Source organism: Cotesia glomerata, linkage group LG6 (genome assembly GCF_020080835.1).
Source record: "Cotesia glomerata isolate CgM1 linkage group LG6, MPM_Cglom_v2.3, whole genome shotgun sequence".
NCBI lineage: Eukaryota > Metazoa > Arthropoda > Insecta > Hymenoptera > Braconidae > Cotesia > Cotesia glomerata.
This window is the reverse complement of record NC_058163.1, coordinates 5,657,588-5,659,703: the sequence shown is the minus strand read 5'-3', so window position 1 is coordinate 5,659,703 and position 2,116 is coordinate 5,657,588. Positions and strand designations below refer to the sequence as shown.

The 2,116-nt window shown below is 27.8% G+C and overlaps 1 protein-coding gene across 1 annotated transcript; it reads right to left on the bottom strand.

Moving 5' to 3' along the window:
- Positions 1-381: 381 nt before the first annotated feature.
- On the bottom strand, positions 382-1,593 carry LOC123267259. The gene has a single exon (XM_044731813.1). The coding sequence runs from the start codon at positions 1,591-1,593 to the stop codon at positions 382-384; it is 1,212 nt and encodes a 403-aa protein (XP_044587748.1).
- Between the last annotated feature and the right edge of the window lie 523 nt (positions 1,594-2,116).

The window sequence follows — 2,116 nt, the reverse complement described above, 5'->3', positions numbered from 1 at the left end:
TTTTCCATACTAAATTGTCTTCGGGACTTATAAAATTTTCGCTTACCTAATTTATTTCTTACAAAATAATAATCGTCATTTCTTTCATTTTATATCCATTCATCACTTTCCCATACTAAATCTTGTTCGGAACTTAGAATAATTTTCCCAGTCTTTTAATTTCTTTTACAATTAATTCGCTCGGCTTCGTAATAATTTCTCACACGCTTATTTTCTTAATTTAATCATACCTTCGGTAACAATAACATAAAATTATTAGCTAAATAAATACAATAATTAAATAATAATCGCCGCACTAATAACAATAATTGTTTCTATTAATTTTTAAGTAATTAACAACGAATAAACTAAAATACTCAATTACAAAAAGTAAAATCTGGGTCATAATTCAATGCGATCTTCTAAACCACTTTCACTGATAAATTTATAACAAAGATGCAGTTGGATTTTAAGTGCTACAGTATAAATAATATTAACACGCGAATTCACAATGTTAGCCTGTGCTTTTGAAAGCTTATGGAAGGATTCATATTTTGAACATGAAAATTCATTTGCCGGTCCCATATTTTTTATTATAGACGGGACATGTAATATTAAATGATGCTTAGGCTTTAGATTTTCTGAAAAAGATTCAATGTATAATTGATTGTGCAATTTTATAAGTTGCTCCAAATGAATTATTTCACTTTGGGAAATTGTTGAACTCATAACAATATCATAAATATCAAACAAACACAAGTATAATTCCCATACTGGATCATCAAAGGGAACTAAATCGCCAATAATAATTCCAAAATATGTTACTAAGCAAGACATTTCAGCCGCTGTAATTATTATACAACCATTTTGAATGTGGTTTTTTGATATAGTTGATACTTTATTGCCGTGATCAAATTCAGAATGATCAAAGTATTTTATTCGGTCATTTAATTGTTGTAAGGTAAAGTATTTCTCATCTATACAATGTTTAATAATTTTTGCCATATCGTACCTACATACGCCTAGTGAGAAATCATGCATAACATCACACGTAGCATTAATAACATGATGGAAAAATGGTAGTTTGTCAAAAACACAAGATTCTTTAACTCCGTGAGATAAATTTTTAACATCTTCTGCATAGTTTTCACAGTTACGTAATAATTTTACATCTTCTTTACATTGTTGATAACATTCTGCTTTTGATGCTTGACAAAATCTACAAAAATATGTCGCTACAAAACTTTCATTGTAACCAAAAATACTATTAACGCCTAAATTATCACCTAATATTCCCACAGTCACAAAAAATAAATGCTTCGTGTCACCGTCAATAATAATAGAAACCCCTGTGTTTGCAAGATCAGTCAATTGTTCAATAACATTAGAGAAGCATTTCTCATTTCCAAATGTTTTTAAATCCGAAGTATACAATAATTGAGCTAAAAAAATGCTATCAACAGAAGATGAAAATTCAGGTGGTAAAGCGGCAATCGAGAAGTACAGTCCTCCAATTTTATAAATCCCTGCAGCTGTAGACAGTGGATTACAAACCTCAAAGTCATCGTAGTATAAGTACAGAGGAATAACAATTTTATTTTCGTATAATTTCATTATATTTTTCCATACCTTTCCTTGATATAAACTAGAATAAAGTGATGAAGTTTTTGATGATTCAACTTTGATATATTTCGTTATTTTTTCGAAAACATAAGGCAATTGAAAATAATGAAAAAGTACATCTTTTATCGATATTATTTGACCGTAACATTTTTTTTTTGTTAAAATCATTTTACCATTAACATTTCTATCGTCATCTATTTCTCCAAGATAAAATGATTCAGGCTTTATTAATAAGTCATTTTTTTTAAAAAATTTAAATCTTTTATGTTCTGTTTCAAAACCTTCAAACACATTGAAATTTAAACATTTATCAATATTTGAATGAAATTGGATTGGAATAGAATTTTTTAATTTTTCTTCGGTATGACTTGTTATTAGTTGTAAAAGTTCAGAGGAATCTGCAATTATATTTTGAACAGCTGAGCGAGTAATACATTTACTGTTATAAAGTTTCCCAATAAAGTGTGTAGCTCTATTTTTAAAAAAATTATCATCAGCTTCTTTGTTAATTTTA